This window comes from Chiloscyllium punctatum, chromosome 5 (assembly GCF_047496795.1).
Source record: "Chiloscyllium punctatum isolate Juve2018m chromosome 5, sChiPun1.3, whole genome shotgun sequence".
NCBI classification, from domain to species: domain Eukaryota; kingdom Metazoa; phylum Chordata; class Chondrichthyes; order Orectolobiformes; family Hemiscylliidae; genus Chiloscyllium; species Chiloscyllium punctatum.
In genome coordinates, this window is record NC_092743.1 from 45,230,555 (window position 1) to 45,249,064 (window position 18,510).

Consider the following 18,510-nt stretch of genomic DNA (forward strand, 5'->3'; position numbering starts at 1 on the left):
TTGGACCGAAGGGTCTGTTTCCATGCTGTACATCCCTATGACTCTACAACCTTGTCACACAGCTGTCTAATAGGTCATTCTTGTGTATATTTAATCCTATCTCATCCAGTAATTATTATGCACTATGTTCAACAATATTCCACTTTGAAACCCTATAAAAACTGTTTTGCGGTATAAACATGACTTTGCCACGGTTAAGTGGTTCCATTTTGCCCTTTAGAAAAGAAGTATTCATTCACCTGTTTAACTTTACAGTTATAAATCTTTAAGGTTTTAAGTATATATGATACATGCAAGAGATGCCAGCAAGTCTTAAGCTAAATTTAAATTTCACACAAATTAAAGAAATTAAACTTTAGTAAATTGAAGGGATCTCAATGAATACAGTATTTCTAATTGACAACCAAAATAAAAATAAAAGTAATCATTGATTAGCAATCTGATTTTAATGTAAACAAGCAGTGGTTGATACTTTTTACCATTTCTTTGGTGGCTGGTACTTCACACATACTTTCCTGACTTTATCTGGTATTCATCTTCTGCATTCTTGTTCACTGCAGCTTTATTGCTTCTATTTGAAGCTTGCACAGCTGAATTTGGGGAACGAAGCATTAAATAAAACTGCTACTTTGGTCAAAAATGCCACTTTGAATGTTTAAGCATGTAAATAGAAAATGAGGGTGAGGTGACTGATGTTTGTGGCACACTGTGTAAACACCTTGATCCAGAGGATTTAAATTCTGCTTTTCCAAGCCACTGTTCCCTTAATTCCTCGCTGCCTTTTAGAAATATAACTTATAGCTTTTCCAAAAAATACTTTAATCGTTGTAAAGATTTCTTATTTTTGTTTTTTTTTTGAAACAGTGGACTGAACTGTTTAAAAACCAAGAATTATTGAGGAATTGCTACATTTTTTTGAAAGCAAAATACTTGACACTTGATAGAAGTATAGTTTGCTAGCTGCTGGTTCAAGCAGATGATTTGCAGGTGAACTGGAACCAAGTGATGTGTGCAAATGTAGAATCTAGTGGCAGCAAGTCGCTGATTGGTCTGTGAGCTAATGACCAGGTCTTCTGCCTGCCAACAACAACCGTGTGCTTGGTCCCCAGCTAAATGGACAGCTTTGGGGCGGCGAACAAGAGCAGGAGAAGCCATCAGACCTCTACTAGGTCAGACATTGTCTCAGTTCCCTGTAGTAAAATAAAACTTAAAACTCGAACCAAAACCAGTTTTTTTTTCAACAGTTTCTGTAAGCTGTAACTTTTAAGAAATAAGTTAGAGACTTGTTATAAATGTGAACCACTTCAAATAAGTTAAATATTCAGAGAAATAAGATTGAGAAGCAGCATTCTGATTAGCACAAGAACCGTCTCAGCAAACCCTGCAAAAGGAACCATTGAGTTGCGTTGCCAGTTTTTCCGTCTGCCATAGTACCCATTTCTTCCTGTTTGTTTGAATGTGTAAAGGCGAATTTATAATGGCTCAAAAGTTTTATCTCGTAGAGTTAAATACTGATAGTTCTTAATTGCTTGCCTGTAGCTACAGTCAATTTGTAATAAATGGCTTTTTTAAGTAAGAATCGTGGCCAATGCTTTTTGTCAACCTGGGTCTGAAAGTTAGGTAAACTAGGAGGGGTTCTGTACACTTCTTTAAAAAATCTTGAACTTTATTGATGACTCCTGGAATAGTGGATGGAGCTTGATTTCTAGCACTTTACTTCAGTGAGATGTAAAATACAGAACGTGAAATTATTTATTCCAATACATGATTTCTAATAAACAGCATCAATTCCTTATCAATCTTTTTTTAACACAAACCTTGAAATCTGACTGAAATCTGATGATAAATGTTTAGCAACATGTATAGCATGTACGAAGGCAGTTGTTCTATTTGGCAAGCTTAATTAAATATGCCTAGATTCTATCATGAAAAAGGGTGATGCTGATGTGTCCCAGGCCTTTGCTATTTTGAATTTTAAGTTGATCCAGCCTCGCTGATAGTCCTGTACATAATGATTTGTATTAAATTTGATAGTACAATAAAAAAAGTTTGAATTAAAAGAAGTAAAATTTCATTACAGACTGAGTTTGTGGGAGGTTGCAAGGTTTTTAAAGGACCATGGAGTTATTAATGCCATTAATTTGGATGGAGGAGGGTCAGCTACATTGGTACTCAATGGATCTCTTGCAAGTTATCCATCAGATCACTGGTATGTAAATTGCTAAGTATGTAAAGTAATATAACTAATGTTGAACTTGATTGTGTAGAATATGATTTAGATAGTGTCACTGGACCTGAAATTTTGATTATGGTTTCTGTCCACAGATGCTGCCAGACTTGCTGTGTTTCTGTAGGAGTTTGTTTTTATTTGCTTTGTTTTATTTAGATTATGTTGATCATGTAAATTTTTAAATAATTTTATCTGACAATGGACCAAAGTTACTGAAGATACTTACACTCTGATCAGTGAAATAATTATTTTTCTTCAACTTATGCCTATATTTGGGAAGACCTGAAATAATTGATGATGATGACTGATCGATAATAATTATTTTCTGGTACTGTATCTTTTTTAAGTCTGTTAGAATTCACTCAGTGGTTTGACTCCCATGAAAAAGTGGATATTGGAAATGTACTATTAAAACAGGAACCAAGAGAGCAGCTTTCTGTATCAGGAGTTTAATTTCCAAATTCTCAGCTAGGGAAGAAAAATTAGCCAAAGTAAAATTTACACCATAAAGTGAGAATGTGCATGTATCTTGTCTAGATGTTTCAATGTTCTTCATAAATCATAAGTGATTGTGACTTATGTAGACAAACCAGCCATCTCATTCAGCCATTCTCTCTTTAGAATATACCTTCACTGGCTTCTTTATTTAATTGTTAATATCTTTGATACTTCACTCAATTTACTCAATTAGGGTGGCACGGTGGCTCAGTGGTTAGCATTGCTGCCTCACAGCACCATGGACCCAGGTTCGATTCCAACCTCTGGTGACTGTCTGTGTGGAGTTTCCACATTCTCCCCGTGTCTGCGTGGGTTTCCTGCAAGTGCTTCGGTGTACTTCTACAGTCCAAAGATGTGCAGGTCAGATGAATTGGCCATGCTAAATTGGCCATCGTGTAAGATGCATTAGTGAGAGAGAAATGGGTCTGGGTGGGTTACTCTTCGGAGGGTCGATGTTGACTTGTTGGGCTGAAGGGCCTGTTTCCACACTAGGGAATCTAATCTACTCTACTCTTTAATTATTTATTTTTACTTCCCTCTTTTTTTTTGCCACATCCATCACCACCCTTGTTCGCTCACGTTTGGCTCCTAATAATTTAATTCTCGCCTTCTCCAACAGAAATTAACTTTGCACTGTCTGTCCTTCTCTTCCATTGCCTCATCCCTGCCTTGAAATCATCATCCTATTTCATGAGTCCAAAAGTAGCAGGTTATTAAGTTTAAGTGCTCTTCGTTGAGCATTAGGCACTGTACTTGAATGTGTTTAATGACTTAATCTAAGTTGCTAGCAATTGTGTCCACAAACTAGTTGTCTGCAATTTTAGTCCTGTTTATTGATCTTCACAATCAAAAGTTCAGAAAATATGTAGGAAAGTAGCCTCCATCAAGCAATGCTTTAGACTTCAGGCTGCATTAAGCTTCATTACATGGTGTCCAACAAGACCATGTGGGGCAGCACGGTGGCTCAGAGATTAGCACTGCTGCCTCACAGTGCCAGCAAGCCAGGTTCAATTCCAGCCTTGGGTGACTGTCTGTATGGAGTTTGCACATTCTCCCTGTGTCTGTGTGGGTTTTCTTTGGATGCTCCAGTTTCCTCCCTTGGTCCAAAGATGTGCAGGTCAGGTGAATTGGCCATGCTAAATTGCCCATAGTGTTAGGTGCATTAGTCAGAGGGAAATGGGTCTGGATGGGTTACTCATCACAGGGTCGGTGTAGACATGTTTGGCCGAAGGGCCTGTTTCCAAACTGTAGGAAGTCTAAAGACCAATTATAAGCCTGCTATTTCCCAAAGCTTCCTTGACAGTGCCTAGAGCTTAGAACTTGTTCAAATGCTGTTTCCTGTAAACAAACTTCCATTTTCCCAATTTCTCTGGGTCAGCTTTTCACTACTAAGGCAGATAGTTTGAGTTGGGAAATTTCCCAAAATCTCACTGCTGTTTAAAATGAGAGGGGTGCTAACCCCAAAAGCAGATCTTAAGCTAATAGGGGAAAGAGTGCTGAGGCAGCCTAGTTAGAAGGCAGCCCTCAGTTCTGAGCCTTTGTCCCAATTGTGATGAAAGCAGTTGAACCTGATGCAGTCCATCACTCCCCTCTCTCTATTTCAATTCATACCCCCACTTATTTCTCTTATTTTCTTAGAAACTGAATGCTAATTCATTTCCATATCCACAGCAGGCAGAATTCACAAGCCAACTCCAAGTGAGTTCTCAACTAACTTTGGATAAGTACAAGAATAGAAAAGATTTGGAGGGAAATGGGCCAAAAGCTAGCAACTGGGACGAGTTCAGTTTGGGAACAAGGTTGGCATGGACTAGATGGACCAAAGAGTCTGTTTCCCTGCTTTCTGATTCTGATTCTGATTCTGATTCTGACTCTGAAAGTTATGACATTCTGATAGGGCTGGACAGTCTGGATGCAATAATGATGTTTCCACTGGCTGACAATCCAGAATAATGAGGTGGTCAGCTCAGAATGTGGGCTATGCCATTTTGAACTGAAATGAGAAATTTCTTCATTTGGAAGTGTTATCTATGTAGTGAGGGGTGCTGCCCTTTTAGGAGAGCTGGTCAGGTGACCCTGTGGGGACAGAGTTTGGGTCCAGTCTCGAACCGGTTATGGAGGTGTTTCTTTTCAGATTCGTCATTTGCTTATAATTCCTGGTTTCCAAGGAAGCACTAGCATAAAGATGAGATTCAGTTCATGAACTTAGTGCAAAAGTGTTCTTTCTCTCCAAGGAGATGTCTCCCTACCTTCAAAAGTGACACAGGATCAAGGAGATAATGTTGATGGAAGTAGTCAACACCAGGAAAGAAGGTACTCACTGAGGAGTGGGCCAAGAGCGGCAGTCATGGGAGTCTCTTACCAATGGCTAAAGAGAGTACGTACCAGGATCTACCAAAGTCATCACTGAGAAATCACAAGGAGACCTGGGCTATGGGTGACGCCAGGGAAGAACAGTATGCTAGTGTAGCCAGTGAGGCAGCATACTATGTTGGGAGCATTCACTAAGGAAACTCGAGCCACTAGACTTGGGGGGGGTGTGCATTAGTAAAAATCGAAGTTTGTATGGACACAGCAGTGTCCCTGATTCCTGAATCTGTCTATAGAGAGAAGTTGAAGGCACTACCATTTGAAGCCTGCCAAGATTATACTTCGGACACACATGGAACAAGTGGTGCCACTAGTGAAAGTACCATTAAGGGACCAATGTGCAGAATTGTTATCAAAGAGTAAAAGGCATTATTTGGACACTCTTGGTTAAAGTGGGGGTGGCTAATAGGCTGGCAGACTCAAATGCAAGTTTTCAAGTGATCCTGGACAAGTACAAAGATGTCTTCAGAGGAACCCTGGGGGGAACTAAACATGTTGAAACTAAATTACACCTGAAGCCAAAGGCATCTCGTAGAAGTCTGAAGGCATATGACACCATCTGTCATCTGGCCCAGAGTGGAGGTGGACCTGGAATGGCTGGTAAGACTGGGAGCACTGAAATGAGTAACCACCAGTGAATCTTCCATGCCTGTTGTACTGATCTTAAAAATAGATGATGCAGTGAGGATCTGTAGTGTTAATTACTTTATTCCCTTCCCACCCTGATCTTTCTGATATTGATCTCCTACACTGTTCTAGTGAAAACTCAAGGAACAGCATTTTTGGTACCAGAATTTTATAGCCTTCCTTACTTGAACCAGAGTTTAACAACTTAAGGCTTTTAACTAATGTACCTTTTTGTTAAAAACTGAAGAACTGTGGATGCTGGAAATCAGAAACAAAAACGATAAAAACAGAGGCTGATATAATGTATCATCAGCACCTGTCGTCAGTGAAAATAGCAACAAAAACAAATTGCTGGAAATGCTTAGCAGGTCTGCAACATCTGTGGAGAGAAATTACAGTTAATGTTTCTGGGTGAACACAGTTCTGACGAAGGGTGGCTCAACCTGAAACGTTAACTCTGAATTTTCTACACAGGTGTACCTACTAGAGAACATGCAAAACTTGACCTACACTTAGGAAATAAGGCAGGGCAGGTGACTGAGGTGTCAGTGGGGGAGCACTTTGGGGCCAGCGACCATTATTCTATTAGTTTTAAAATAGTGATGGAAAATAATAGGCCAGATGTAAAAGTTAAAGTTCTAAATTGGAGGAAGGCCAATTTTGATGGTATTAGGCAAGAACTTTCAAAAGCTTGGGGCGGATGTTCACAGGTAAAGGGACGGCTGGAAAATGGGAAGCCTTCAGAAATAAGATAACGAGAATCCAGAGAAAGTACATTCCTGTTAGGGTGAAAGGATAGACTGGTAGGTATAGGGAATACTGGATGACTGAAGAAGTTGAAGGTTTGGTTAGGAAAAAGAAGGAAGCATATGTCAGGTATAGACAGGATAGATTGAGAAATCCTTGGAAGAGTATAAGGGCAGTAGGAGTATACTTAAGGGGGAAATCAGGAGGGCAAAAAGGGGACATGAGATAGCTTTGGTAAATAGAGTTAAGGAGAATCCAAAGGGTTTTTATAAATATATTAAGGACAAAAGGGTAACTAGGGAGAGAATAAGAGCTCTCAAAGATCAGCAAGGTGACCTTTGTGTGGAGCCGCAGAAGATGGGGAGAGATCCGAAACAAGTATTTTGCACCAGCATTTACTGTGGAAAAAGATATGGAAGATATAGAATGTGGAGAAATAGATGGTGACATCTTGAAAAATGTTCATATTATAGAGGAGGAAGTGCTGGATGTCTTGAAACGGGTGGATAAATCCCCATGACCTGATCAGGTGTACCCTAGAAGTCTGGGAAGGTAGGGAAGTGATTGCTGGGTCTCTTGCTGAGATATTTGTATCATCAATAGTCACAGGTGAGGTGCCGGAAGACGGGAGGTTGGCTAACGTGGTGCCGCTGTTTAAGAAAGATGATAAGGACAAGCCAGGGAACTATAGACTGGTGAGCCTGATGTCGATGGTGGGCAAGTTGTTGGAGGGACTCCTGAGGGACAGGATGTACATGTATTTGGAAAGGCAGGGACTGATTAGGGATAGTCAAAATGGCTTTGTGTGTGGGAAATCATGTCTCACAAACTTGATTGAGTTTTTTGAAAAAGTAACAGAGGATTGATGAGTGTAGAGCAGTAGATGTGATCTATATGGATTTCAGTAAGGCGTTCAACAAGATTCCCCATGAGAGACCAGTTAGCAAGGTTAGATCTCATGGAATACAGGGAGAACTAGCCATTTGGATACAGAACTGGCTCAAAGGTAGAAGACAGAGGTTGGTGGTGGAGGGTTGTTTTTCAGACTGGAGGCCTGTCACCAGTGGAGTGCCACAAGGATCGGTGCTGGGTCCACTAATTTTTGTCATTTATATAAATGATTTGGATGTGAGCATAAGAGGTATAGTTAGTAAGTTTGCAGATGGCACCAAAATTATAGGTGTAGTGGATAGCGAAGAAGGTAGTCTCCGATTGCAAACGGGATCTTGATCAGATGGGCCAGTGGGCTGAGAAGTGGTAGGTGGAGTTTAATTTAAATAAATGTGAGGTGCTGCGTTTTAGGAAAGCAAATGTTAGCAGGACTTGTATATTTAATGGGTAAAACCAATGACTGCAGATGCTGGAAACCAGATTCTGGATTAGTGGTGCTGGAAGAGCACAGCAGTTCAGACAGCATCCGAGAAGCAGTAAAATCAACGTTTCAGGCAAAAGCACTTCTTCAGGAATACAGGCAGAGAGCCTGAAGGGTGGACAGATAAGTGAGAGGAGGGTGGGGGTGGGGAGAAAGTAGCATAAGAGTACAATAGGTGAGTGGGGGAGGGGATGAAGGGGATAGGTCGGGGTGGGAGGGTGGAGTGGAGTGGAGTGGGAGGGAGTGTTGCTGATAAAAGAGACCTTGGAGAGCAGGTTCATAGGTCCTTGTAGGTGGAGTCGCAGGTAGATAGCATAGTGAAGGCAGCATTTGGTATGCTTTCCTTTATTGGTCAGAGTATTGACTACAGGAGATGGGAGGTCATGTTACGGCTATAAGGACACTTGGCATATTGCATGCAATTCTGATCTCCTTCTTATTGGAAAAGATGTTGTGAAACTTGAAAGGATTCAGAAAAGATTTACAAGGCTGTTACAAAGGTTGGAGGATTTGAGCTACAGGGAGAGGTTGAGTGGGTTAGGGCTATTTTCCCTGGAGCGTCAGAGGCTGAGGGGTGACCTTAGAGGTTTACAAAATCATGAGGGGCATGGATAGGATTAATAGACAAAGTCTTTTCCCTGAGGTGGGGGGAGTCCAGAACTAGAGGGCATAGGTTTAGGGTGAGAGGGGAAAGATATAAAAGAGACGTAAGGGCAACCTTTTTACGCAGAGGGTGGTACGTGTATGGAATGAGCTGCCAGAGGAAGTGGTGGAGGCTGGTACAGTTGCAACATTTTAAAGGCATCTGGATGGGTACATGAATCGGAAGGGTTTGGAGGGATATGGGCTGGGTCTGGCAGGTGGGACTAGATTGGGTTGGGATATCTGGTCGGGTTGGACCGAAGGGTCTGTTTCCGTGTTGTACATCTCTATGACTCTGAGATGCTGCCAGACCGGCAGAGCTTTTCTGGCTGTTTGTTTTTGTTACTGCCATCTTCTTTGTCGACAGGTGCTGATGATGCAATACATCAGTCTCTGTAGATCAGGGTGAAGAAAGAGGGGATGGGTTTTAGGGTTGGAATCCCCTGTCAATAGGTAGAAAGTCTACAACTAGTATCTACATGTGATTGGTCCACCATATTTCTATGCCTTGCCAGATTTCTCCTGCTTCCTTTTAACTAAATGTCATGATCTAAAATTTGAGACAATTTTTCAGATCTACGAGGCCTAAGTTGGGAACAGAACTGACGGCAAGCAAACACTCCCAATTATCGTTTTGTGTAAGCTACGCAAAAGTCAACCATTGTCTCAGTCATGAGGCTATTTACATAGATAAGTAAAGAGTCTAATGCCTGATCACCACTTTACTGTCTGCCTCAAGGCAATGCAACAATGTTGACTATAGAAGCTAACACTAAAGATAATCTATTTTTAAAAGGTGTGCATTTAATTACATGTAGAGTCACTGTCACTCAGGCCTCCAGGATCCCTTGTCTCCATTGTTATGTAAACAGGGTCTGCAGGGTTGATCTGTGAAGATGAATGGAAATGTAGCCCAAAGTACATAAAATATGCCAATAGTCATGGTGCTATGTAGAAGAAATACCCGTCATGGTGCCTGACGAGATGATAATGTGGAGGGTGAAATTATCCACAATATTGTTTAAGGGGTCAGCTCATCCAGGCCATCTGATAAGGAAACTAAAAAATTACAAATTATGCTTTGTGAGAGGTTGGTTTGCGGTGATGGAATGCAGTAGAGAATAATACCTCATAATCTTCAATAAAGAAAGGACATTTGATTTTTGGAATCACAGCAAAGTAGTGCAGGAAACAGACTCTTCAGTTCAACTCGTCCATGCCGACCATTTATCCTAACTTAATCTAGTCCCATTTGCCAGCACTTAGCCCATATCCCTCTAAACCCTTACAATTCACATACCTATCCAGATGCCTTTTAAATGTTGTAATTGTAACAATCTCCACCACATCCTCTGGCAGCTCGTTCTATATACGTTCCACCCTCTGCATGAAAAGGTTGCCCCTTATGGCCACGTTTAAATCGTTCCCCTCTCACCTTAAATCTATGCCCTCTCGTTTTGGACTCCCCCACCCCAGGAAAAGACCTCGTGTATTTACCCTATCCACGACCCACATGATTTTAAAAACCTCGATAAGGTCACCCCTCAGCCTACGACGGTCCAGGGAAAATAGCCCCAGCCTATTCAGCCTTTCTATAGTTCAAACCCTGACAATTTTGGCAATATCCTTGTAAATCTTCTCTGAACCCTTTTCAAGTTTCACAACTTCCTTCCAGAAATGCTCTGACCAATAAAGGAAGGTATACCAAATGCCGCCTTCACTATCCTATCTACCTGTGACTCCACTTTAGTCATAAATATTGTGTGAATCAGATGTACCAAAGCAAGTGGCACAATTTCAGTGCATCATCAATAAAGCATTCCTGTTCAGATTCACCATTTGTCTACCTGCTATATAATTTCTGGTTCCAAAGGAGGCACCATTATAACATGGTGGTGTGAACCTGTGGAATCCTCGACCACAGAAAACTCTGGAGGCCAAGTTACTCTGTAGGAATTGGTAAGTGCAAGCGTGCAATAGAAAATAATCTTAAGTTTTTCTAAATTATAAACTCCAAATATTATAGTTTAATCAATTTGTGCACACCTAAATTAAATTGCAGTGAATGTTAATGTCTTGTTTCTGTCAATTAGTTATGATCATCTTCCAAATCAATTATTTTCTTCAACAGTTCACCTGATCCTATGTGGCGCTGCCCGCGGGCTGTTTCCACGGTCGTGTGTGTTCATGAACCTGAATGTGCGCCTCCAGACTGCAGTGGCCATGGAGATTGTTTACTCGGAGATTGTTACTGTAGAGGCTTTTGGTCTGGCCCAGCTTGTAACCTCCTTAACTGTGGGCCTTCAAATTGTTCTCAACGTGGAATCTGTTCTGAGCGTATGTGTTGATTTTTATTTTTGCTGATTTAAATTGATAAAAATAAACACTTGCAAATATAAATTGCTTTTCATTACCATGAAGCTTCCCATGTACATTATAGCTGAATGAAATACTACTGAAGTATAGATGCTGTTGTTATGTAGTCACAGCAACTGAGTTAAAAATTGCTCCTCAAGCTGCATCTGTTGATGACTAGATTGGTTTTAAGATTGAGGGTAGTTTTGTTTAGGACACAAGGAATAAGTTCCCTATTTGTTAGAATGGTGTAATAGAATCTTTTGCATGCATGAGAGGGCAAGTGGGGCCTCAGTTCAACAGCTTAGCCAATGGGCAGCATTTCCTCAACTGCAAAAATCAACCTTATTTTTGTGCTTAATTTCTAAAACAAATCAAATCCAAACCTTGGGATTCAGGTATAAAATGGTTGCTTTCTTGACCCACAGCTGACACTGAACAGTTAATTCAACTAAGAATGTGGTATTAAGAACCATTAGACAAAATTGCAACTGTGATATTGCACCACTTTAGTTGTAGTTCGAAGGCTCATATCTGAATTTTGCATTGTGATATTATTGCCAAGTGAAACAAAGATATTCCAAGTAAAGTTACCAGAGGAGCATGGGATTGCGCTCTCATTGGAGAGAGGTAACTGGTGGTGAGTCTAACCTGACCTTCACACCTCAGCAAGATTGAGAAGGCAGGGCCTTCGGTGACCTCTGCAATTACAGGAATTGAACTCACATTGTTAGCATCACCCTGCATTGCAAAGCAGCTGTCCAGCTAACTGACTACAACCAAAGGTATATCTTGCTATGGAGCCATAGATGAGTTACATTTAATTTCCTGGCCATCGCAAGCAACTACATTAAGGGGAATCTAATAGGAGTCTTGGTCAGGTTTATTCAATCGAGGAATTCGATTTTAAGTATATCTTAATATTACTTTAGAAAATCAAGATCTTCCTCATCATTCAACTTCTGTGCACAAATACTTCCCAGTACAATAAAGACCAGTGCTTGGGACACAATTTATTTGGTACATTGGGCAATTGTGACTTTTCCGATTTGAATACGAAAGCAAGAAAGTTATGTTGAACCTTTATAAAGTCCTAATTAAACCATAACTTGAGTATTGCATCTTGCTGTGGACATCACACTTCAGGAGAGATATGAGAATACTTGGATGCAGAGGAGCTTTATCATTTCCGGGGTGAGGAATTTTCATTGCACAGTTAGGGTGGAAAAGTTTTGGTTGCTGTCATTGGAGCAAAGTAGATTGAGGAGTGATTTTATTGAGGTGTACAAAATTTTAGTGGGTTTTGATAAGGTTTTTTTTAAAAAAGCTTCCCGTTAGCTGATTGCAGTGGAACTATGAGACACAGGTTTGGAGCAAGAGGTACAATGGGGACGAGAGAAAAAGTATTTTTGTGGCGCAACTAGTAATCACCTGGAACTCCCAACTTACAAGAGTGATGGAAACAAAGATGACCCATGATTTCAAAGGATAATTAGATGAACACTTGAGTGAAATAACTTGTCAAGATCCAGGAGTAGAGTTGGTAGGGTGAGTGAATTGCTCCATAATGGACTACGTGACCGACAGTACTAAGAACAATGATTCTGTGTATTGAAAGTCATTGTGATAATTTATAATTTTAGTTCTCACCTGATCTCTTCACCCAATCTGTTTCTTTGATTTGATTAATCAATTCAAATTATAACAGAATATTCTTTTATTACTAGACAAGTCAGACCCCAACTGAACTTTGTTTTTGTTGGTGGTTTCTCACTGAAACGTGAGCATGCAGTGCTTCATATTTCGGCTTTACAATTCAGCAAATATATTATTCAGAAGAAATCAGAAATAGAATAAACCAAACTGTTTGCCTATAACACAAACTTAAAGATTTTGAAGCACATAAACATAATTCCATTAATTGCAACAGAATCCCATTAGAGGACACACACCAGAAAGAACTCTTCTTTATCATCTTTATTGGATATAATTTAATTGTTGTTTGAATTTTTTTGCCTTGTGAATCTGATCCTATCCCTGGAGCTTTCATACAGCTGAGCTTGGACTTTTTTAGCTTGAATTAACCCCTTCAGCATTTTAACCAAACACTTCAGGTCTGGAACTTTTAAATTAAACTGAAGTAGCCACCTCTTTAGCTCTCAAATAGCTCTGCGCATTCATCTTCAGCCAGACATTTGCAAATTTGTAAACTGAAACAAAAGCTTTCTTTCCAAGCTATAGGTGTTGCCCCTAATCAACAGAAAACATCAATCTTGACCTTATAAACCTAATGCAAAACTTTTTATTTTGTTTTCATAAACATACTGTAAACAAATTGCCACTTATAAAAAAATCAAAATTCCAAGGTAAATGATAGTGAAACATAAATCACGCAATTTGTCTCACAATTTCTTTTTTTCATGTACAAAATAACAAGATCTCCCCTGCAGTTTTTATTGTACACGGAATTTTTTTAAGTCTTTCTTTGTAATTGTTTCTTTAATTTGTGATGATTTCTTCTTTCCATCTTATGGTTTTTAAAGTTTCTTTGTTACAATTAAAGATCCATAAAAGTTAAATGTTTGAGATGTTGCACTGCTCACTGATTGGCATTTTCATCTTTCTTTTCAAAATTTCTTTTTATTGTTATTGTTTCTTGTGTTCCCTACAAGGTTTTCTGAATTGATCTACCTTAAAACAATTCTTTTACCTAATTGTTTCATTTTGTGTCTTTTTAGTTAAGGTCTTAATGCTGTTTTCACTAGCCAAATACTCTAGACAATAGACCAACTAGATTACTTGTGGAGTGTAAATGATCACCACTTAAATAGCACACAATTTTGTTTTTCACAGCTATGTTGTGATTTTTCTTTTCTGATGTTCACTTCCAGAACTTCATAATATCTGGTATATTTTCAATGATCTACATTTTCTTCATCATTGTATTTTCTAAATCTGTTTATCAGGTTGAAGGTGAATATAGTTCTATCATAAATGTTGCATGCTGTAATTTATATTGGCATACAAAAACATATTAAACATGTTTGAAGTACTTAAATTTTGAAAGCTAGTTATTTACATGGCTTTGCTGTTTATCATATAGATGGATGCCTTTGTGATGCTGGGTGGATGGGACCCAATTGTAGTGATGGTGAGCATATCTTTATTTTTCGCATGTTCCATATTCTGGATATGCTTAAATTTTATTTTCTTTAATATTTGTTACAAAGTTCCTTTTTTTAAATTTTAAAACTTAGAATCTGCAGAAGTGTCATCAGTTGCATTAAAATGCATGTTATCATATGACACATTTGCAGTTCAGCAAGAATTGTAAATTAAGGTACTAGAGTTTATAAGACTGAATGATTTAATTGAAGTTTCTAAGATCCTAAGTGCCTTGACCAAATGGATGTGGAAAGGACATTTACTCTAGTAGGTGTGTCTAGAATTAGGGCACTCTATTTTAAAATTAGTAATCATCCTTTCATAGACAGAAAAGAGGGGGAAGAAAATTTGAGTATTTTTCAATTTTGGAACTCTGTCTCCACCTCTTGAGGCAGTATCATGGAATACTTTGAATAGAAACAAATGAGAACAGGCATTCTGACAAGCTGACCTAACCATGCTCACAGAGTTGGCAGACTTGCTGGGCAAGAATGTTTGAGTGAAAACTGAAAGACTGCGGATGCTGGAAATCAGAAACAAAAACAGAAATTGCTAGAAAAGTTCAGGTTTGGCAGCATCTGCAGAGAGAAATCAAAGTTAATGCTTCTGGTCTAGTGACCCTTCTTCAGAACTGATTTTGAGAATTGATTGCTGCTTACAATGAACACCTGAATGAGTAACTACAAGAGAGTAAAGTCTAGGAATGCAGAAAGCTGTACAGTTTGGAAAGATTGGGTAAAGGAGTTGCAGGCAAATTAATTGAGAGGGTAGTAGTAAAAGGAGGCATAATGATGGAAAAGAGATGTCTAAGAAGATGAAAGGAAAATAAGTATTTTTAAAGGGAGCCATTTCTTAAATGGTAGTGGACTCAAAACATAAGTGCATTAATCTCATTTTTGTGTAAACAGCATAATTAAAACCTGATGATAAATATAGGAAACAAGAGACAGTTGGGAAGAAGTTCATTGTTGGTCAGAAGTCTGGTAATAAAGGTAATTTTGGTAGACTGGCATAATGTCAAGAAATTCAGTTTTAAGATGGATGAAAATGGTGGAATCAAGAACCTGTTTGAGGGTAGTGCATAAGATGCGTTCTTGGCAGTATTTTCATGGGCACACACAGCAGGGACTGATGTTTTTCAGCCCTACTGTGATTTTCTGGCAGGGAACAGACTGAAGTTGAAAATGATTAGAATCATTAGGCATAGACACAATGAAAATCAATGTCTCCAAATTCAGCAGTGGTTGAGAAAGGGATATAAACTAAAACTTTATTTAAGTATATACTGATGACCAGCAGGTCAAAGACAGAAGTTGGACCTTCGTATAGCCAACTAAAGCAGAACTTTATTTGATGTCAAGAAAATCCAGATTTTCTCCACAATTGATAGCAAAGAAAAAGTGCAGATTAGAGACGCTGTGGAGTTATGCTTTATTCCAGTGGAGTTCAGCACCAAAACATGGCCTTCGTGCCTTGAGGTCCAGGAATTTGAAGCAAGCTTGCCAAAAAATATGTAAATTCAGATTTTTTTCCAAAGCGCTCCAGGTAAGATGGGGACTAGGTTTGAACTACTGGACAGGCCTGTTAAAACTAATAGTTATCTTGAAAGTTTGGGCCCAAATACAAGATCTGCAAAATGTAAACCTTTGCAAAGAGAATTTGGGATGAGAAATATCAATAGGTAGTTCCAGAGAGATCTCCAAATAAACCGTATCCCTACTAGCTACCAAGAAGCCATCTTGAAACTCTGAAACAACTTGTCCAGACCTCTAGACCCACTAAATAAAAAGGAAATTCAGAAAGCAGATGCTAGTACAACTGAGACTAAATGTGATTTTTTTTTGGAAGCTAAGTTGCTAGTATTTGAGGCCTACATGTTGGAAATCTTGTTTTGAAACAACTTGAATTAGAACATACATTACATTAACATCGGTACAATATATTGAATCGGATGATTTAGTTTTCATTTCATTCCCAGACAATTCAATGTAAATTTGTTTTATTTTTATGTATTACTGAAACGTTTTCTAAATTGTTCCATGTACTAAAAGGTATCTATATCAAGATGTCAATATCTGTATAGTTTATGCTAAATCTCTTACATTTTCCTATAATACCATTAATTGAACTTCTAGCACATTTGTTGATTTCTTTTCTCAACAGTATGCCCTGATCGTTTCTATGGCGATGGGTGTAGCCAAAAATGTCACTGCATAAATGGTGGGATTTGTGATTCTATACATGGTACTTGTACCTGTCCATCTGGTTATTATGGAGACTTCTGTGAACAAGGTGATTTTATAGAATTGAAAATAAAACTGCATGCAACTACAGGAATCTATAGTTACCACAGAGTGGTTTGTATGTGGAATGAACTTCCAAGTCTGCAACCACCACTAATACAATTAAACTATATACATTTACTAGGAGGACGGGGAAAAGGGCAGAGAGATCCCTTGCCCTCATCAGGAGTGCGCAGAGGAAGTTTCTGATCCGCTTTTGCTCATTTTATGTTCAGCCGAGGTGATAATCCTGTTTATATCAGTTAGCCAGGGCTTCTTGGTTGGACCAGATTAACAGCTCCCATCGGGGAATTCATTCAATGAGATCCACCTGGCTGACCTTGTTATAATCACTACAAATACCATTACATCTGATTCAATTTCAGTGAATCCTATCATGTTATTGTCACTGCACCCTGAGACTACCTTTGTCTTAACTCCCTAATACACATTATTACACATCACCTAATTCAGAAATAGAGCTACTGGGCTCTTCCACAAGCTACTAAAAAAAAATCTTTCCACAATTTTCTTTTCTTAGAATCTGCTACCATCCTGATTTTGTTTTCCCTCTGCACATGCATATTGAAGTCCCCTGTGATTATTTTAATAGTGCCTTTCTTATGTGCACTTTCTGATTTATATTCTGTTCCACATCCTGACTATGCTGGTTTACCTGTTCATAATTCCCGTCAGGGTCTTTATTCCTTTGTAGTTCCCAACACTATCCACACAGATTCTGCACCTTCTGATCTTGTATCACTTCCTAGTAATTTTTATTTACAATTTCTTACTAACAAGGCAACCCAGCTCTCTCTGCCCATTTGTCTGTTATTTTGATAGGATGCATATCCTTGAGTATTTAGTTTCCAACTCTGATCCCATGCAGCCATGTCTTTCTGATGCCCACACCATTGTAACTGCCAGTTACATTCTGTGCTCAGTTAACTTGTTGTTTATACTGTTTACATTTTAAGTACAATAACCTCAGTCCCATGTTGACTGCATACCACCATTGTCTGATTGTTAGCCCTTATCTGCCGTTTCTGCAGTTAGATTCCTGAGTGTTTCCCTTTGTTCTGGAAACTTCAATAATATGACCTGACTGCAATCGTTTCCCCTCCCTCAGTTTAAAGGCCTTATAACCTTGATTTCCCATCAGTTCACCTCCCTTTTTTAAAAATATGTTACTATTTTCTAATCAGCCTTTTTCTGAGATGCTATTACACACCACTGGAGCAGGTGGGCTTGAACCCGTGCTTCCTTGTCCAGGGTAGGCTACTATCGCTGTTCCACAAGAAACCTTATTCTGATTACTTTAGATACAAAGTGATTGCAAACTTAAATACAAAGTTTCTTCTATTATCAGTAGTACCGTGATTTATTGGATCCTGTCTTTTCATTTTCCTGACATTGTTGGACATAAATTGTTGGAAGAAATGAGGTGTCTTTATGTGCACATATGTTTACATTATTCTAAATATTATTTCATTCTCAACAGTGTGTCCCATGGGCTGGTATGGATTGAGCTGTCAACAGGCTTGTCATTGTCCAAAGATTTGCTCCTGCCATCCAGTGACTGGGAGTTGTAACGTTACACAGGACTCCAAGTTTAGTAACACCTTATACAAAGGTATTCAAAGTAATGTTACTATTTTCTTCAAAACACCCAATATTCTATCAAAGAATTTGTTTCCATTTCTGATCCTATCAAGATGGGGGCTGTCAGCACGCGGATTGTGTTCAGTTTCTCCCTTCCACAGCAATAGGCCGAAATTCCTCAAACGTTTACCCCTCATAGTCTGGAAATCGTTGGTTTGTCCAGTTTCACTCCTGTCCACCTCATACCTCCTTCAAGCATATCTTTTCCATTATTTATTAAATATTATTTGATTTTATTTTGTCACATACTGAAGTAGCACAGTGAAAAGTATATAATAATGTTGCGACACAGGGTACCTAGATACAGAATCTTAAGAGCAGTGTCGAAAGAAAGAATAAAATTAAAAGTTAAACTTTGCGGTAATTATAATATAGCATAAAACAAACAAAATAAAGTTGTAAGCTACGCTTCCTGGTTTTATGTAGAAAATAAAGAAAGCTGAAAGTTCAAACGTTTGCAGTCTGTCTTAAGCGCTTAGCTATGGTAGGACCACACTTGAGGAATCACCTCTGGTCCGCAATTCCAGCTGGCCCGGGAGGCCGCCCTGTCATGTCGGGCA

At 39.0% G+C, this 18,510-nt stretch overlaps 1 protein-coding gene across 2 annotated transcripts in view; it reads left to right on the plus strand.

The window, feature by feature from the left end:
- The window catches only part of nagpa (N-acetylglucosamine-1-phosphodiester alpha-N-acetylglucosaminidase), a 49,211-nt gene that overhangs the window by 21,880 nt on the left and 8,821 nt on the right, over window positions 1-18,510 (plus strand). For both annotated transcript variants that reach the window (XM_072570185.1, XM_072570186.1), the window contains 5 exons: window positions 2,081-2,209; window positions 10,618-10,823; window positions 13,945-13,992; window positions 16,170-16,298; window positions 17,790-17,921. In XM_072570185.1, the coding sequence (XP_072426286.1) occupies window positions 2,081-2,209; window positions 10,618-10,823; window positions 13,945-13,992; window positions 16,170-16,298; window positions 17,790-17,921 (644 nt within the window). The remainder of the gene's footprint in view (window positions 1-2,080; window positions 2,210-10,617; window positions 10,824-13,944; window positions 13,993-16,169; window positions 16,299-17,789; window positions 17,922-18,510) is intronic.